The sequence below is a fragment of the Epinephelus fuscoguttatus genome, linkage group LG23 (assembly GCF_011397635.1).
Source record: "Epinephelus fuscoguttatus linkage group LG23, E.fuscoguttatus.final_Chr_v1".
Lineage (NCBI taxonomy): Eukaryota > Metazoa > Chordata > Actinopteri > Perciformes > Serranidae > Epinephelus > Epinephelus fuscoguttatus.
In genome coordinates, this window is record NC_064774.1 from 682,520 (window position 1) to 701,574 (window position 19,055).

The 19,055-nt window shown below is 38.8% G+C and overlaps 1 protein-coding gene across 7 annotated transcripts in view; it reads left to right on the top strand.

Moving 5' to 3' along the window:
• LOC125884150 (gastrula zinc finger protein XlCGF57.1-like) overlaps window positions 1-19,055 on the top strand; it is a 561,995-nt gene that overhangs the window by 243,469 nt on the left and 299,471 nt on the right. The window contains exons 7-8 of one of the 7 annotated variants that reach the window (XM_049568957.1): window positions 9,290-9,463; window positions 11,917-12,099. The exons of 5 other annotated variants lie outside the window; for them this stretch is intronic. In XM_049568957.1, the coding sequence (XP_049424914.1) occupies window positions 9,290-9,463; window positions 11,917-12,099 (357 nt within the window). Of the gene's footprint in view, window positions 1-2,894; window positions 3,296-9,289; window positions 9,464-11,916; window positions 12,100-19,055 lie in introns of those variants that run through there. One more of the 7 variants, XM_049568962.1, reaches the window with a different exon arrangement.

Here is a 19,055-nt window from a genome sequence, read left to right on the forward strand (position 1 = left end):
ATGAATGCAAGCTGCAGTTTCTCCGACCCAATCAGACACGTTGGAGCACCCTGTTCCTCGCTGTAGAAAGGATTGTGTGCATCCACAGAGAGCAAGGAGAACAAGCAATTCGCAATTTCTGCACAGCATTAAAGATAAAGATGTAAGTTGACAAAACTTAGATTTTGTTTGTAAAGAATAATAATAATAAATGAGCCTTGCTGATTAATGGGTGAATCCACCTGTCTCAAGTAACTTAGTTTTCTTTGCATGGTGGTGTGACAATTGTGGATGATTTGAATGAAATAATTTCACTAATTTGTGTTATTTTATTTTCATTTTATTTTATTTTTTAAACATCCTCCAAGGGGAATCATCGGTGTATATGGGCCTCCTGCTGCCAACACTTTACCAGTTACGGGACAAGTTGAAGTCATCTTGCAAAATATGTACACCTCTTGTTCACGCCCTGCAGAGAGGGATCCAGAAACGTTTTGGGGACGTCATGAAAGAGCCTGAGCTGATTGCAGCAGCAATACTCTTACCAAGATTCAGAACATCCTGGACCACAGAGGAGAACATCTTAAATGCTGGTAAATATACTTGTTTATCAATTCAAATGTGAACCAGTAGACAGTGACTTATATAAATTTGTTTAATGTTACTGTCATTTAGGATTATAGTGTGTCAGTGACAAACCACAGGGTGGCAATAGTCAGAAGCTCAGGTAACTTTAATGTCAAACATCAGCAACTTGACAGCATATACAGTAGAAGGGTAAGAATAATGTGCAGACCTAATTATTTTGAAAATGATTTATCTTGCCACAGGCCTTGACTACATCAGAAATCACCTTGACACCAACTTGGATGATGTCACCAGCACAAACAGCAGCCTCCCTGATGAAGACGACTTCTTTGCATCCATGGAGTCAGGAAAGTCACAAGTAGGACAGCTGGAAAGGTACCTTTCATGTCTGTCCACTGTAGGTATGGATCTACTCCACACCTTTCCTCACATCAAGAAGCTGTCACTCAAAGTCAACACAAGTCTTCCTGCATCTGCAGCCTGTGAAAGACTTTTCAGTCATGCAGGACTCCTGTTCACTGCTAAATGATCACAGCTTCACTGCAAGAACCTTGAGAGCCAACTACTGTTGAAGCTTAATAGTCACATCACTGAGTGATTCTTTGGTGAAAATGTTTGTTTCTGCATTGTTTTGTCACAAACACACAGACTCAAACACACACATGCACAGTTATAGAGTTTACGGGCTGCCTTGTTCTAGTTCTGCCTGCTGAGCCTGGTGAAAAAGTAGAAAGGTTTGGAAATTTGTGTTACTTGTGCTGTAATTTGAGTTATTTTGTAAATATTTAATTTATTTTTATTTTTGATTTATTCTATTATTATTTTATTGATTTTATTTTTTATTGAAGTACTTGAATTTACCTCAAGATTATTTTAATTTAAGTTATTTAGTAATTATTTAATTTATTTTTATTTATTTTATTATTTTATTGATTTTATTTTTTATTGAAGTACTTGAATTTACTTGAAGATTATTTTAATTTAAGTTATTTTGTAAGTATTTAATTTATTTTTATTTATTTTATTATTTTATTGATTTTATTTTTTATCGAAGTACTTAAATTTACCTGAAGATTATTTTAATTTAAGTTATTTTTTAAGTATTTAATTTATTTTTATTTATTTTATTGATTTTATTTTTTATTGAAGTACTTGAAGTTACCTGAAGATTATTTTAATTTAAGTTATTTAGTAATTAATTTATTTATTTTTATTTATTTTATTATTTTATTGATTTTATTTTTATCGAAGTACTTGAATTTACCTGAAGATTATTTTAATTTAAGTTATTTTGTAAGTATTTAATTTATTTTTATTTATTTTATTATTTTATTGATTGGATGAAGGGCGGCACAGTGGTGTGGTGGTTAGCACTCTCGCCTCACAGCAAGAGGGTTGCTGGTTCGATCCCGGGTGTGGGAGTGTGTGTGTGTGTGAAGTTTGCATGTTCTCCCCATGTCAGCGTGGGTTCTCTCTGGGCACTCCGGCTTCCTCCCACAGTCCAAAGACATGTAGATTGGGGACTAGGTTAATTGATAACTCTAAATTGTCCATAGGTGTGAATGTGAGCGTGAATGGTTGTTTGTCTCTATGTGTCAGCCCTGCGATAGTCTGGCGACCTGTCCAGGGTTTTGGGCTACTCTACCCACCCCTGTTAACTGATTTATTAAACAACTTATTTGAACCTTGTGTTGTGCAATGTTTTCAAGCTTGTGTTTCCATGTTCAAGAATAAACTTTCAATTTCAATGAATGTTGTTCTTTAAATAGTGTTTTCAATCATTTATCTTCCTGTTTGTGTTTCTAAAGGACAGCCTGTAATTTCAGTAACATTTCAAGACTTTTATTTTGAAGCTCATTAACTCATTTACCCTGGAAGCTGCACTCTTTACTGTTGTGAACGTCACACAGTTTGAGCTGTGATAAGCTATGTCGACTCAGATTTTATGGGACCTAATTATTCATGATTTATGTGACTCAGAGATGTGAAGCGGTGAAAAGATCTCAAACTGATGTGGATTTTTTTTTTTTTTTAGGTGACCCTGTTTCTTTTTGGCTAAAAATGTTTTTTTCTCCTGCCGGATTTCATCATTGTCTTTCTCTTTTTTTCATCTTTGTAATATTTTACTGAGTTATCTAATGGAGAAGGGTATACACTGGAAAGTGCCTTGATAAAGCCCTCTGAGGATTTTTTTCATCTCTCCATTGTGTTTCTGTTGCTCATGTACTACTTTTTATGCAAATATGAAAACAAATAAACTAAACTACAAATCAACTGGAACAGATCAATAAATGTCATTCTTTCAAATTGTGTATTTTAATAATGTATCCTCCCACATGGAGTTTTCTGATAAAGCCTGGAATTTCATTAACAATTCTGGGCTTTTATTTTGAAGCTCATTAACTCATTTACCCCGGAAACTGTACTCTTTACTGTCGCTAACGTCACACTTTGAACAAGATGGCGGCTGGTAAAAAGGTGTGTTAGCAGAGTCTCAAGTTTCTGTCTCTTTTGTTGTGTTCTTAAAGTGTGAACATGTCTAAAGTCCAAATGCTGAGAGCGTTGGTGAAGCAGCGACTAACTGCGGCTGCTGAAGAGATATTTGGGCTGGTTGAAAGAACGATAGCAGAGTACGAGGAGGAACTTTGTCGATCAAAAGAGGAGAACGAGCGACAACGGAAACTACTGGACGCTGTTTCCAACCCTCAGCTTCGGTTACACAGAGCAGGTTTGTTCATGAAACATTACAAGTTCATTATTAATAACATAACTGCAGCTTTGTTCAATAAATATTCAGTCTGTCGATGTTTATACGCCGCGTTAGCTTCTCTGGTGTCGTTAGCTTCTCTGGTGCCGTTAGCTTCTCTGGTGTCGTTAGCTTCTCTGGTGCCGTTAGCTTCTCTGGTGTCGTTAGCTTCTCTGGTGCCGTTAGCTTCTCTGGTGTCGTTAGCTTCTCTGGTGTTGTTGTCTTATGGAATCCGGAAGGGTTCTAAACGTTTATTTTGTCGTCCGTATTAACAAGTCAAATATGTTCATCTTAGCGCATCAAATACACATTAAGACGACAGAAATGGCCTGTTAACAGGTACATTTCTGACGTTCCAAGACGTTTACTATTGGGTGCAGCCATTTCACCAGTTTTGGAGGGGAAGCTGATGTAACAGTATTCGGTATACATTGTATGCACATTTTTGTTTGTTTGTTTTATTTTTCCAAGGTAAGTAGGAGCTAGTTACTAAAATGGACAGGCAGAGGGTACTTTCTGTAGCTCTGGTTGAGTATGAGAGGTTGTCAGCACATAGAGGTCTGTGTGGGTAACTTCTTCGCAGTCTGGTGGTCCTGGTCAGATTTTAAATGTCAGAAACATCATTTCCTGCATTCTGGCTATTTTTATGCATGAATTTGAGTCTTTTTAATGTATCAGTTTCAAAGTTCTCGCTGCTCTGAAACTAACACAGTGTAGTTTTTGAGCCCTCAAAATATACAAGATCTTGTGATGGTAGAATTTGTCTAAATCTCTTTTCATTTCATGAACATTACAACAGTTAGATGAGGGAAACCCATCTTAACAATGAAATATTTAAGAAACAACATCTCACAATAGAGCTTTTAGATTTAACTGCATTTTGTGTCCTTGATAAACCTGAAGCTGGATTGTTAGAGATTACATCACACATAACTAGGACCCTCATCTTTGCTGCCCAGTACATCCGGATCCTTGGGAATCCAGGACATGCCAGAAAGCTGATGATAGATATGCCAAAGAAGGTTTTAAGCTCCTCTGGAGTGATTTTCAGGCTGCCTCCAGTGATGAGCACTCTCCGCTGCTTTGTGTGCTTCCTGCTCATCTATGTACTGTTTGAAGTAATCAGAGGGCCTCCAGTCTGGATAGCTGTGGCAAGCGTTGTTATGCAAAGTGTTCTCCTCTGCAACAGGGTTGAAACTTGAATGATAAAGAAAGGAGAGGGCTATAGTTTGATGAACTTTTAGCATTATACATTACATATTCATATACATTTTTAGCTCAGTAGTTTGCCAAGTTAAGCTTTTCACCGTGTGTGTGTGTGTGTGTGTGTATGTATGTATGTGTGTGTGTGTGTATGTGTGTGTTTACTGTTGACTTTACTGTTTCCTGCAGACGTCCAGCAGCTGTTGGTGGTTAAAGAAGAGGTTCCCCCTGAGCAGCAGGAGTGGAGCTCCAGTGTGGACCAGGAGGACCCAGAGCCTCCACACATTAAAGGGGAACAGGAGGAACTCTGGATCAGTCAGGAGGGAGAGCAGCTTCAAGGGCTGGAGGAGGATGATATCACCAAGTTCACATTCACTCCTGTCCCTGTGAAGAGTGAAGATGATGAAGAGAAACCTCAGTCCTCACAGCTTCATCAAAGACACACTGAACAGATGGAAACAGAAGCAGAGGGAGAGGACTGTGGAGGAGCAGAACCAGCCAGGAACTCAGATCCAGATACACATTTACAACCTGAGGCTGATGTCAGTGATGATTGGAAGGAGAGCAGAGAACCTCAGTCAGGTATCTGTCAAGTCACACATTTGCTTGTCTTTAGCAAGTCTCAAGTCACTGTGGTTAGAATCACCCAAGTCAAGTCCTTGTTATGAGTCAAGCAAGTTGAGTCAGGTCAAGGAAGTCACAAGTTAAGTCGACAGGGGTTGGCTGCGGTCAGTGAGAAGTCACCGCTCCTTGCTTCAGGGCGGCCGGCCCGAATGTCGATCTCGGGCACGGCTTGGCGTGGTATGGCATGTCTAAACTCCCTATGGAAATACAAATTGGATTGACTTTAGTCTGCACAGCCAAGAGTGGCAATGGAAAAACGGTATTACTCCCCCCTTAATCGGGCCCTGCCACTCGGAGTTGATTTGGCTACGGGAGTTTTAAAAGTTTGCAAATTATTTGCAGTATTTGTCTTTCCCTCACTGCTTTTTGTCACAATAGAGGTGCCAAACAACGTTAATCACTCTCTGCATGTGTGTATGTGCATCATTTGAAGCTCATGACCTAGGACTTTGAGGTGCAGGAGGATGTTGTTCTGTAGTGTATAGGCTAGCTTTATTCTGTCTGTTGGCTTAAATTAGGAAAAAAATAAATTTGGGTTCATTGAAGCGTGAGGAGCAGAGGAGAAGAGAGAAGGAGAGGAGGATGGTGCTGTAAGATCAGGTCACATTACTGTATATCGTTCAAGAATATGTTTGAGTTTGGAGCGCTCAAACGTGTTGGAGTTTTTGGATATTGGAAATTATGGACATTTCATGTAGGCTGCAGTGGGTTGCACGTCATATTAGTGGGATTTGATTCAAAGTGACAGCCGCTGGATGAAAACATAATGAGTGAGTTGTTTTATATTCATAAAGGCTAAAAGGATAAAGGCTTGTTATAGATGCTGGCTTTCTGACCTTTTTCAAAAACAGTGTTGTTTGTTGCTGCTTGTGTTGCAGACCGCCGTGTCTGCTTGGTTATTGCATTAACGGCAGGAGGCCACTGTTGCTGACACACTTGTGGTTTGTTGTTGTGTGTGGCTTGATTGTGTTGGCTTTATGGCTGTGTGGCTGTGTCTTTTCTAACATCACTGAATGTCAAACTGTGTGTTTGTTTTTCTTCTGTCTTTAGGTGCCCCGTTAGTTAAATCTGCCTTTGTGTCCTTTATCTCACTGAGGTTTTGAGCAGATCTTAAGTTTAATCCATGATGGTGACCATGGTTCTGAAATACCCTATCAGCACTATCTGCTGCTTAAATATCAAGAGGTCACTGTTAAATGATGATGATGGTGCTGAAGTAGCACACCCTATTGTAATCTGCATTTCTCTCTGTTTGGCCTCTCTGTTTTCATAGTTTTCACCTTGGATCTGTCTTGCATCTCAGTACAGCCTATAGGTCAGTCCAAACACTGTGGGCAGCTGTACTGGTGAAGTTAGTTTTAAGTTGGATATTTGACAGACACTCACTTTAGACTAAGGCTGCCCCTAATAGTTGACCAAACGTTAATCGACCAGAGAGGTAAAAGACACTCAAATAAACATGAAACTCTATTAGGAGCTGCGCCATGTCAAAATAAATCAACACCTACATGACTGGACCATGTTGGAATTTAATTTGAAAGGGCAGACACAGGAAGTGGTGATGCTCAGCAGTCAGACAGGAGTCAGGTTAATTTCCAGGGCTGGTACCTGCGGTTATTCCACAGGCTAGTTAATAACATGTCAGGCAGGAAATCCAAAGTGTGGGATCATTTTGAGAAGGTGAAGGACGAACCCAAGGTGACATGTAAACTCATCTTCATTGGTCGACTACAAACATGACGCATCATCTGTCAGTAGCTACATGCCCATTAGCCACTTAGCACAATCGTTACTGCTTTGCAGACAGCGTCATTAACAGGCGGCTCGCTCAGTGTGTGACGTGCACTTGTAGATAAAATAAAGGCCTATATTAATGAAGATTCATTATAGTGATGTCATGAGAACGGATACTTGCGATACCTTTCGATACCATGATGAAAAAACCCCGGCAATACTCTTTTTTTTTTTTGAAAAAATGGAAGACCCGATACCAGCCTAAGAATTGGTGCTATGACTCCTGTGGAACTGATGGGGGGCAGTATACGCCATATAGCGCTACAGGCCATGCCTACATTGAGAGCAAGGGGTTGAGAGGAAGAGAGCGGCTGCCTGCTAAAGCCCACATTCAGAACCAGCCACGGCCACGCTTTAGGCCAGAAAATAGATCTGCTCGCAATATATGCAGTTTTAAACACCACTTTGTCTGTTTTATTAATTGCTTTTAACTCGTTGCGAATTGCTTCTGAACCGTCCAAGCTTTGTCCGGACTCCAGACATCTCCCTCTCTCCCCCAGCCCCTCCCCTGGGAGAGAGTCTGGTGGTCTCCTATGAGCCCAGCCTTCAAGACGTACAACACTCTGTTAAGTCAGTTCAGCAAGAAATATCCCAATTAAAATCAGTAGCATCATAAGCAGATATGTTCCATATTATTTTGTTTAATTTCAACAACACAGAGGACAGCTTGAACCAGCTGCATGTGAGCTAATGATCAGGGATTTCACTCTCAGCAGTACATGACTGCACATGCGTGTCTACTTCCAAAACACAGCGGTTGGGGTGCATTTGATTTATTGTACTGGGACATTTGATTTTTTCCACAGCTGGACGACGGACGTCAAAAAACACTGTTTGCACCGGGACAGGACAAACAATAAATGAAACCAATGAAATTCCACACATTCTTGTGGTCGGCTCAAACGCTGTCAGGGTGATTTAAATAGTAAATATTTGAAAAGTTTATTACGTTTGTTGATCAATGTTTTTTACAACAAAAAATAGGTGAAGAGGAAAATAGAGAAAGAAAATATAAGTAATATCGATCTGTTGATAGAAATGTTATTTTATATGCAAATATTAGCACTTTATTTTACAGCTGTTGATATATAGTAAAACACACTTTATTGTGAGCCATATTTGTTGATACTGAATTAATGAATACGCCTGTTTTTATTTAATACCCATGCATTCTCAAAATATTGAATTGTCATTTGTTATCTCTACATTTAAGAGATACTCTTCTATAAGACATGGGTGAATATTTCATTACAAATATTGTTCCTTTTCAATCAATCAATTTTATATATAAAGCCCAATATCACAAATCACAATTTGCCTCACAGTGCTTTACAGCATACGACATCCCTCTGTCCTTTGGACCGTCACAGACCCTTATTTGGACTTTTGAAATCCAAATAAAAAAACAAAAGAAAACAAATTATATTTAGATTAATGGGCAGTACCTGGTAGCCTTGCCAGCCTAAATTAAGTATAAATAAACATAAAAACCCCTCATATTTACAGTATATTAAATTGTTTTTGATCTAATTATTTTACACATAAATTATCGCACATTATCAGCTCTAATATCACATGCAACGGATGCTGAAGCCGTTGTTGCGGTGTGCGCCTGCAGTTATCAAACCATTGTTAGACTAAAACATTAACAGTTCTCATACCAAAGCTGGTGGAGCATCCTAACACGTACAAGTTAGCTTACCGTTTTTAGCTGGACTGCCATGTTGGTTGTAAGCTCTTATTTGAAAAATAAATAAATAAATAAATAAATAAAACAATATTTCTACCTGCTTGCGGAACTTGAAAGTCAGCCAAATTCAAATGCCAACGGCACACAATAGGATATAGATACATTCAAAATGACAAGACATGTTGAAAGATGAGGTAGTGAAGTTTTTTCAATATAGTATTGAATTTGGGCATAGTTCTTTCTTGTCTATATATTTCAAAGAATACATGATGTAAATGTAGCTTTCTCTGTGTTGGAAAAAGGGTAAACAGGGTGGTCACGCCCATTTCTAATGCCATTTTCAGGCTATGCTAGTATTTTTCAATCATTTTAAATTTGGCCAGTATAAAAAATGTCAGAAAAGCAGATTTGCTGGGCTTATTAAGGGTGATAAGCTTCATTGTCCTGAATTTATAAAATGTGGTCACAGTAAGATTCAGTTACAATTATGTGAATGATAATACTGTAGATAATATAACCTCCGGAGACACACAAATCGCATTAAAAGTAAAATTTATGTCATTTAGAAATCATGACTAGACAATGATTCTTAAAATTGAAGTAACAGTTTTATTAATTTTGTTGTTTTATCTCTGTAATCTTAATCTTTGTTGATGTTGTTCAAGGTGTTGCTGGACCGCAGATGCCTGCACTTGCACCCACTTTTGTGGAAGCGATTACAAAGCTGGAGCAAACAATTGAGCAGCTCAAGACGAAAAGAGACAAGCTCCGTAGTGCAGCGGTAAATGCACTCAAGACACCAGGCACAAGCGTGCCACCAGCAGCTGCAAACTTAGCAGGTAGGGTGATGCTGTAAAATTTTGTGTTATTCACTTTTCACTTCAGTTACACTGTTTTTTTTTTTTCTTTGGTTTGTTTTTTGGAACAAGTTTAAATTTTAATTTCCAAAAGGTTTGTAGGTGTACGTCAATAAATCCACTTTGTCAATCTCAAAACAAATGTATATACCTAGGCATTGATTAACAGGCAAACTCTAAAGATTCCTTCCACTGACAAATGGACATAGTGTGGAGTGGTCACAATATCCGACGTTTTCACAGTGCCAACCGATTTTGTAGGGCTTTAAAATCAATGGACAGACTGCTGACATTAGGGACCTTGAGCAACGAATTTTATTATCATCAGGTATTTATACTAAGGGCTTAATTTTGTTTTATTTATTTGGTAGAGCATTTGCCCGCTGTCTAGGCCTGTCACAATAATGCCAGACAGACAACCTCACTGCTCAGCTTTACCTGTGCTTAGCACACATTCACCATCACTATCTGCAACCATAGACAATAATTACCACTCGACCTCTCTTGCTCTCACTGCGATATGCTCCTATGACCAGTCGGTAGTGGCAGTATTTATTAGTTTACCTTTATCATTGGGTCTAAATCAAAAATACTCCCAGAAACAATTTTCGTGTGTTTTACTAGTTAGTACTGTCACTCCTCAGATGCCATATTTGTCTGTTCAGCTGCACTGCCATGTAGAGACTGACCCCTGGTGGCGTTACACCCCATCTACACCTGGCATTAACATGCCATTTGGGTGATCAGATTGCAATTGGATAGTGCTTTACCACATGAAAGTACAGGTGTAAATGCACCCAAGACACTTTGAGGACAGACTGTGATCCGATTGGCGAAACCACCTCTGGAGGTGTTCGTTGAACACAAGTATAAACAGTAAAGCGTCCTGTATCCACATAGGACAACTACGTGTGCGGAAATAAGTAATTGCGGCGCACGGTACGGCTTCCAAACAAAACAGCATGATGGATTGCATGTGGATAATGCAATGCAAGAAACTTGTGGATGTCGTGTGTAAGGTTGCAAAACTCCAGGATTTTTCAAAGTTGGAAACTTTCCATGGGAATTAACAGGAATAAACAGGAATTTATGGAAATAAACCGCAATAAACCAGAAATTTACAAAACTGAAGGCTGGCCCTTAAAAGGGAACTTAAATATAGTTCGGGAAAATATATTGTAGCATAATCTTGGTTAAAACAACCAGATCTAATGCAAGCACACTTTAATATATATTTATGCTATTCCTCAAACACATTTATCGTTCAATACAAGAATTAAAGTTTTAAAGTTCTACTCACAAATAAATCTGTTGAAATGTCATGAAAAACATGAATTTTTTTTTATTTTGCATGGATGTCTGTTTATGACAAAACAAGATGTATATATATTTGGAATATTTAAAAAATTCCCCAGCTTAATTTACCATGGAAATTTTCTGGAAATATACAGGAAATTTTATGCCCATTTGCAACCCTAATGGAGCCAAGGCAAGACCAGGTGTTATGTCATGTCTGTCTTGTTGGGATTTTATAACCACACCGTAACCCCTGCATTGTGTTGTATTTGGAAATTTACTGTAAGCTGTGCGCGTTCAGTTTCTATGTTGGTGCAATCTGATCTATGTGGATTGATGCCAAAAAAAAAAAATATTATTTACCTGTGCAAAGATGTGACCAAGTCTCAGTCAGATATCAATATCCACATAAAATCTGGATACGAGACCTATGATTTTTCAATGCCCGTTACCTTATTATGGTTTTATACCATCCAAGTTAGCCTACTGTTGGCCTTACCTGTAGGCTTGCATTGTGCAAATATCCTTGGAGGGGAATTTCTAGTTTATCGATTGTAGAGTCAGCTGACTTGACTGACTTCTTTCTTTTGGTCAGTGTTCTCTACCAGGTCAGGTAAAGGCAGGGCACACATTTTTGTTTTCCTAGTCAATGTCAAGCCGTTTTTAGCTGTAAGGTTTAATGGGCATAATTACAAAATCTATTTTCAAGTAATCCCCAATAGATGGGAAAGTAATCATCGTTCCTTTGTTTGTGTGGGACCAGTTAAACCATAAATGTTAAAAATCTGTGTCAGATTCTACAAATAACATCCTTAAGTGTTGACAGGCCCATCTACATTCCCTCTTATATTGCTAACCACTGCCTGCTAATGGGCTACTCACACAACTCTCCTATTTCCCTCTGTGACTACTCTCAAGTACCCAGCATGGCATCCTATAACACACCTGAAACACCCACCTTAGTAGGCTTGAGGCATTTTTATTCTAAGGTTAAAAAAATTAACCTGGTCTTAACCTTTAATGTAACCATCTGGCCACATTTATAACTTTGGTCTTGCCACCACTCTGGTACTGTTCTCCTGTGCTTCAAACCCTACAAGTATCATTTTTAATGGCTATAAATATTGTATTTTGTGTAGCTCACAAGCGCAAAAGGGAGTCGTCCTCCTCCTCGTCCTCGTCCTCGTCCGCCTCCTCCTCCTCCTCCTCAACCTCAAGGGAATCCTCTCCGGAGAAGAAGAACGGGAAGCACAAGAAAAGACACCACAAGAAAGGGAAGGACAAGAAAATGAAAAAGAGGAAGGAGAAGTTTCCCAAAAGAGGTATGTGCTGCTTTTTGCATGTCTTTTATAGTTTGAATGTTATTTGTTCTTTATGTTCAATATTGATGAATAATTCAACACTAAATACAATATACCATGCCATACCATTCCAACTTGATTCTGTACCTGCTGCAGCAAAAAACAAAAAAACAAAAAAAACAAAAACACTATTTATGCACTGTTTTTGTTTGGCATCTTTATTAGGGGTATAGCTTTATAGCAGTCAAACTGATATATTGCATATTCTTATTCTGCCTAAATTTCTTCGCTGAACCTGCCCACAGTTTTCATGGTATCAACACCAAACCAAAAGCAAAACATCAGAGATTAAGGCTACATCCACATGAAGCTGGAGCTGTCTGTATCCTATTTTCCTTGTTCGTCCGTAAACATGCTGCCTTTTAGAGAAATATCTGCGTCCAGACAAAACCACTCAAACAGACTTGAAACACCATAGTATACATGCCAGGTCAGACTTGGCGGAGTTGTGGGTGAGGGTTCTTTTGTTGTTCAGAGTGACAATTAAAGGAGTCATCACCCAGGAATCACATTTTTCATTGTTAATACATGTAAAATTGCAGTTGGACTCCTCTCCTGCAGACAGCAGAGCTGTGCTGTCAGGCTGTCAGGAGATTCAGCAGGAGAGCCCGCTCTGCAGAATGGGGGAAAGCGAGGGGGACGAGCAGCGGACCTGGTCCCACCTCCGCCCATTGGCTCTGCAGTGTCAGCGTGTGCCTCATTATTATTATTACAGTGAGCATCCAGACCAATGTTAAAAATGTTTTAAAAGTTTTGGTCTCCAAAAACGGCAGATCTGTGTGAACATAAGGTTTAAATGATACAAAACGTGTGTGGTTTCAGTAAAACTCATCTCCATGTGGACTGCCCATTGGAGAAATAGATACAGCCAGAGTTGTTGAGGTGATCATCAAATCTCGCCATACTGATAAGCTACTCAAGCTATATCATGTTGTTGGATCACAACTATTTAACCTTTTCACTGTTTCTTTAGGTCTTTAGCAACACCACCACCACCACTACTGCTGATACTGGCAACAGAACAACCACTTGCATTAATATTACTGTTGCAAATTAATATTATCCAGCAATTTACTTCACAATATATTATTCAGTCTGTGATTAAAATTACCAGTTGTCTTATGTTGAATTTCTTGTCTTGTAGTTGTTGATGAGGGTGATGTCATCCAACGCTATTCAGTTCTCCTGGTCCACTACCAAAAATGCAGGAGCATGAAGTGGACAGCGAAAAAATACGACATTGATCCAGCCACAATCCGAAACACTGCAGCGATTGCTGAAGTTAGGATCGCTGCCCCAGAGCTAGATCCACCGCCACGGGGAGAGGGGCAGACGCTCCTTAAATATGCAACAACCGTCAGTGAGTTCATAAATGGACTTCCAGAATTAAAAAAAAAAATCACAGACATGAAGAAGAAAAAAGAGTTACTCCCCTGATGTTGTTTTCCCCTCATTGTCGTAGGTTTGTGTTCAAACTGTTTGTTAAATGTGGATTTTGTTTTACCATATTTTCATTTTATTATATTTAGTTTTATCAAAATGTAGCAGTGACCTGTAGTTGTAGTTAATGTAGTTTACCCTCCTGTGGTCTTTGGGTCAAATGACCCGTGTTCACTTTTCTTTTATATCAAAAATGTGTTGTTGTTTTCATATAATTGCCTAAAAAAGACACAAGGGTTAATGTAGTTAACCTGTTCAAGAGACAATTTAATAAAGTCTCAAAATTGATCTTTCTATGCGTCTTTTCTTCTTCAGACGTGTGGCATGAATAGTGCTGCAACTGAAGATCATTTTCATAATCGATAAACCTGTCGCTTATTTTTATGAATTGATTAGTGTTGTGGTCTGTACGCTAATGACATGTAACAATCCGTACTTTGTATCAAATTAGACAGAGCTTTATTGTATATGTCCTGTGATTATTGATATGGGGAGTAATGTAATTTACAGATGGCATTGAAGGCAACAAAAGAAATGGTTTCTTCACTGGTTCTGCGTGGGAGGGGTTACAACCTTAGTTTTATTCTTCTTTTTAGTCAGTCAAAGGAAATGTTAATTTCCTTAGGTATTGATTGGTTGAGGGGAGAGGGAGAGGCGGGACAACCCTAACAGAGCGCCATGCTAGTTTGCGTGAGGGGAGATTGATTCATCCAACACAGTAGGTGGCAGTAATGCACCTTAACGTTGGTTGCCACCCACCATAAAACATCAAAAAAAAAAAAGAAGAAGAAGAAGAGATCAATTCATTCGCTAGTCTGATGTGTCTTGGTCTGAGGACAGCGACGAAGCTCCAGAAAGTTGTGTAAGTACCTGAACAATATTGCGGCCGGTGCATTGTAATAATTGTAACCTTGTGATTAAATATTTTTATTGAGGCATCATCATTGCGTATGGCAACCATATACATGAACTTGATGTTATTAGAGGCTAATTAGGTATAAATTACAGCAAAACCGTACTCTAAATTAAAGTCTGCACTGTTCTGCCCTATTCAACGTGAACTTGATCTTATTAGAGGCTAATTAGGTATAAATTACAGCAAAACCGTACTCTAAATTAAAGTCTGCACCGTTCCGCCTTATTCAATCTGAACTTGATCCTATTAGAGGCTAATTAGGTATAAATTACGGCAAAACCGTACTGTACACTGAAGTGTATTATTCAAATACAACAACCAATAAAAACTTCTGGGTAGGGGTTACACAGGAAGGTGCAACACCCCTTGACGCAGGGGCTCCAGGGATGAAGAGTTAATGTTGCCCCACCGTCCTCTGCTTGCTGCAGCACGTTTTAAGTGTTCAGCTGCATGTCTTCAGACATTATCTTGTGTTCCCTCTTTAAGTGACTTCAGGACGGCGTCTGTAAAAGTTGGAAGACAAAAAGCGTTAGCAATGCATAAGCAATCTGTCAGCCATGCACTTGAGCACACTGCCTGCATAAATATATAGCTCCATCTGCTGCATAACAAAGCTAGAGAAACTACATTATACTACCTCAGTCAAATGCACATCTTGAAAAGTGCTGCAACCAGCAAAAGAATCAAACATCTAAGATACTTCATATGTCAGGGCTCAATATAACATTTCTTCCCTACTATTTTCACTGGCCCGGCCGCTAAAAAAATTAAAATAACTTCTTTTTTTTTTCTTTTTTTTAATCTAAGTTTTATTAATTTATTGATTTCATTTCACATTAACTTCATTGAAATGAATTCACATCAATTGTACACATTTCAGATAATAACAGATAACTAACAGACTAATTATAATTTATCAGAGAAGAGAATTTTGGACTGTTGAAGCTGAAATATACATAGTGTGCCTGTATAAAAAACAGGCTATATTAATTTTTCAGATATTTGCTTTCTAATTATTATTATCATGTTTATTATTATTACTATTATTATCATCATCATCATTTTCATGATCTATATTACTCTTATTCTTATTACAACAACATTTAGCATCTTCTCTTATTCATTAATGTAACTAAGTAGGCATTCTGGGCTTATACGATCTTTGTTTTTCAGTGTACGACACTTGAGAATTATTTTGAAGAAACATTTTATTTGTGAGGATTGTTAATAAGTTAATATTCATTCATTCATTCATCTTCTAACCGCTTCATCCTCTTGAGGGTCGCGGGGGGGCTGGAGCCTATCCCAGCTGACATCGGGCGAGAGGCAGGGTACACCCTGGACAGGTCGCCAGACTATCGCAGGGCTGACACATAGAGACAAACAACCATTCACGCTCACATTCACACCTACGGACAATTTAGAGTTACCAGTTAACCTAGTCCCCAATCTGCATGTCTTTGGACTGTGGGAGGAAGCCGGAGTGCCCGGAGAGAACCCACGCTGACACGGGGAGAACATGCAAACTCCGCACAGAAGGAAGTTAATATTCATGTTCAGTTAATGTGATAAATATTTTGTTAAAGGAAGACTGTGCATTTCATTTCAATATTTGGTTTTGAGGTAATAAATATATCAGTTAGCTTCTGTGTTAGCAGCCAAGCTGAAATAAAGTTGAGAACACACCCTTATCTGAACACACATATACAGCTTCTGAACTTCGACAAAAAACACTGTACTGACTCTAGATAGTAGCGACTGGAACTCACTGTGTCTCTCCGTCAAGGTTACAATTATTACAGTGCACCGACCGCATTAATGTTCAGGTACTTACACTTCTACACAGCTTCTTCGCCGTCCTCCCACCTAGACACATCAGACTAGCGAATGAATCGATCCCTTCTACTTCTTCATGTTTTATGGCAGGTGGCAACCAACGTTAAGGTGCATTAATTTTTTTTTTTTTTTTTTTAATTTTATATACTTTATTAATCCCCGAGGGGAAATTCAATTTTTCACTTTGTTGTCAATTACACACAGGTCCGAACACACACGCACAAACAGGACCTATACATGCACTAAGTGGAGAGATGTCAGAGTGACAGGCGCTCTGAGCGGTTGGGGGGTTCGGTGCCTTGCCCAAGGGCACCTCGGCAGTGCTCAGGAGGTGAACTGGCAGCTACCAGTCCACGCGCCATATTTTTGGTCCAGACGGGACTTGAACAGGCGACCCTCCGGTTCCCAACCCAAGTCCCTATGGACTGAGCTACTGCCGCCCACAATTACCGCCACCTACTGTGTTGGATGAATCAATCTCCCCTCACACAAACTAGCATGGCGCTCTGTTAGGGTTGTCCCGCCTCTCCCTCTCCCCTCAACCAATCAATACCTAAGGAAATTAACGTTTCCCTTGACTGACTCATGAGAAGAAGAATAAAACTAAGGTTGTAACCCTTCCCACGCAGAACCAGTGTAGAAACCATTTCTTATGTTGCCTTCAGTGTCATCTGTAAATTACATTACTCCCCATATCAATAATCACAAGACTGAACATTACATATACAATAAAGCTCTGTCTAATTTGATACAAAGTACGGATTGTTACATGTCATTAGTGTGCAGACCACAACACTAATCAATTCATAAAAATAAGCGACAGGTTTATCGATTATGAAAATGATCTTCAGTTGCAGCGCTATTCGTGCCACACATCTGAAGAAGAAAAGAGGCATAGAAAGATCAATTTTGAGACTTTATTAAATTGTCTCTTGAACAGGTTAACTACATTAACCTTGTGTCATCTTTTTCAGGCAATTATATGGAAAAACAACAACACATTTTTGATATAAAAGAAAAGGGAACACAGGTCATTTGACCCAAAGACCACAGGAGGGTAAACTACATTAACTACAACTACAGGTCACTACTACATTTTGATCAAACTAAATTAAACATGTTTATGTTAAATCTTAACATAAACAGTTTGAACACATAAACCTACAACAATGAGGGGAAAACAACATCAGGGGAGTAACTCTTTTTCTTTTTCATGTCTGTGATTTTTTTTTTAATTCTGGAAGTCCATTTATGAACTCACTGACAGTTGTTGCATATTTAAGGAGCGTCTGCCCCTCTCCCCGTGGCGGTGGATCTAGCTCTGGGGCAGCTAACTTCCGCAATTGCTGCGGTGTTTCGGATTGTGGCAGGATCGATGTTGTATTTTTTTGCTGTCCACTTCATGCTCCTGCATTTTTGGTAGTGGACCAGGAGAACTGAAGAGCGTTGGATGACATCACCCTCATCGACAACTACAAGACAAGAAATTCAAAATAAGACAAGGTAATTTATAAGGTAATTTTAATCACAGACAGAATAATATATTGTGAAGTAAATTGCTGGATAAGATTAATTTGCAGCAGTAATATTAATGCAAGTGGTTGTTCTGTTGCCAGTATCAGTAGTGGTAGTGGTGGTGGTAGCACTTATGATAACGATAATGAGTGAGGATACACATTTCAGTGGGGTCACAATGACCACGCCAATCGGATCACAGTCTGTCCTCATTTACACCTGTACTTTCATGTGGTAAAGCACTATCTGATTGCAATCTGATCACCCAAAACGTATGTTAATGCCAGGTGTAGATGGGGTGTAACGCCACCAGGGGTCAGTCTCTACATGGCAGTGCAGCAGAGTTTGTCAGTTAATAAAAGCTGCAGCTTCTCAAGAACAGTGTGTGAGAGCAGTATCACTATGACAATCAGCTAAGCCTACATTAAGGCAGTACTACTGTACAGTAGAGTCATTTCCCACAAGTTTTACACAAATACCATCATAATACTCTATACCCTGGTAAAATGTCAGGAGGGTATGAAGGTATGAAAAAAGGGATAATGCTCAAACCTAGCCTACACTTGTATCCATCAGTGATATTGTAAACTGCATGTCATTTGTGAATCAGATGCAGTGTGACAGCAATGGTAGGTTAATTGTCCACTATTCTTTTGGATTTCTGTTATAAAGACAGCGGTAGGCCTGTCAGGATAACAAATTTTGCAGGACGATATATTATCCCAGAAATTATTGCGATAAATGATATTGTCAATGTCGTTTTGAGACCATTTTTCAAAATATAATGAAAATATAGCATAATAATGCAATTACATCCTTTCAAAGAGAAATAAACTTGTATTTTTCAAGAATATTTAACATTTGAATTGCAATGTGAGGAAGAAAATTAAAATATCCTAAATAAATGAAACAAAACAACCCAAAACAACCAAAAACAATAAATAAAATGAACTGGTGATATATTGAAGTCAGCAAAATTATTGAGTTCATTAATTGATTTATTGATTGTTGTGACAGGCCTAGACAGCGGGCAAACGCTCTACCAAATAAATAAAGCAAAATTGAGCCCTTAGCATAAATATCTGATGATAATAAAATTTGTTGCTCAAGGTCCCTAATGTCAGCAGTCTGTCCACTGTGGATTTTAAAGCCCTACTGACAGGTCTCAGTTTGTTAGACAAAACAATAGACAGTCTGACACACTTTTTAC